The 1,109-nt window shown below is 38.3% G+C and overlaps 1 protein-coding gene across 2 annotated transcripts in view; it reads left to right on the top strand.

Moving 5' to 3' along the window:
* LOC107659744 (dual specificity protein phosphatase 14) overlaps positions 1 to 1,109 on the top strand; it is a 6,563-nt gene that overhangs the window by 1,988 nt on the left and 3,466 nt on the right. Inside the window, exon 1 of one of the 2 annotated variants that reach the window (XM_016448784.1) lies at positions 473 to 525. The exons of the other annotated variant lie outside the window; for it this stretch is intronic. Coding sequence (XP_016304270.1) covers positions 510 to 525 — 16 coding nt within the window. The 5' untranslated portion in view covers positions 473 to 509. Of the gene's footprint in view, positions 1 to 472; positions 526 to 1,109 lie in introns of those variants that run through there. 2 annotated transcript variants of the gene reach the window in all.

Below are 1,109 nucleotides of genomic sequence, written 5' to 3'. Positions count from 1 at the left end.
AGTCCCGGTGTCCTCATATGAGGACATGTATGAAATCAACCTCCTGTTTCGTAACAGAAAGTCATATTTTGATTTGAAACCCCATAACATTTTCCTGAGATGTTGATTTATGACACACAGTTTAAAAATGTGTCCGATTTAAGTGATAACTACAAAATATTATCATATTTCCATAAGAGTGTCACTAAATTTATATCAGACATTTTTGAAGACCAAGGAGTGGTCATGGTGAAACATCCAAACATTTAGTATCTCTGAAAAGCCCTGAATGTGCTCTGTACAGGACATCCAGACTTAAAACTGTGGCATGTATAGTCTCAGAGAAATTCACTAAAATATAATGTCCTCATATGAGGGGTCTCGGGAGGTTAAAGGTTTGGAGAGACGGGGTGAGTAAATGTTGACTGGTGAGTTTCATTTTTGGATGAACTCTCCCTTTAAGAAAACACCTGCAGTACCAATATGTGTCCACTGTGGGCTCCTGTCTTGTTGGCTGCCGCTGTTTGCCAATGGCGAACGTGTTACGTACGGATTATTCTTATTCTATGAGTAATATTTCTATGGTAGCAATACCAAGTGTCTTAAGGCTACAGAATTGCTGTACTAAAACTGATATTGTTTTTGTGCCGGTTCTTGTGTTCTTTATAATGCTGCTGCTGCAAAGTAAAGCTGCTTGTATTAGACCCTAATAGACAAACACACACCAAAACCGAAGGAAAGACTGAATGAAAGTGTTGTCTTAGTCCTCGAAGCTCTGAGGTAAACTACGGTTTGCATGGTTAAAATCGTCTGCTGTCAGTTAGAGCAAGAGCACATCAATCCATTTAGGCAGTTTTGTTACTCGCTAGAGCTGTTGGGCAGTTGACGTGATTTATGTAGCCTACAACAGTGTCCTTCAATGCCATACTAAGCCTGCGTCCCAATGTGCATACTATCCATACTAAATTATATGTAAAATTAGTAGTTTTATTAGTTGCACAGTTAGTATGCACATTGGGACGCAGGGTTAGAGTTTTCATACTTGATGTCAAGGGCCCCAAAAATGTGAGGGGATCCTAAATCCTCTTCCTAAAATAATAATTGTATACATATATATATATATATATATA

The sequence above is a fragment of the Sinocyclocheilus anshuiensis genome, unplaced genomic scaffold, assembly GCF_001515605.1.
Source record: "Sinocyclocheilus anshuiensis isolate Anshui unplaced genomic scaffold, SAMN03320099.WGS_v1.1 scaffold850, whole genome shotgun sequence".
Taxonomy (NCBI): domain Eukaryota; kingdom Metazoa; phylum Chordata; class Actinopteri; order Cypriniformes; family Cyprinidae; genus Sinocyclocheilus; species Sinocyclocheilus anshuiensis.
Note: the sequence above shows the minus strand (reverse complement) of the source record. Positions and strands in the feature narration are given on the sequence as shown.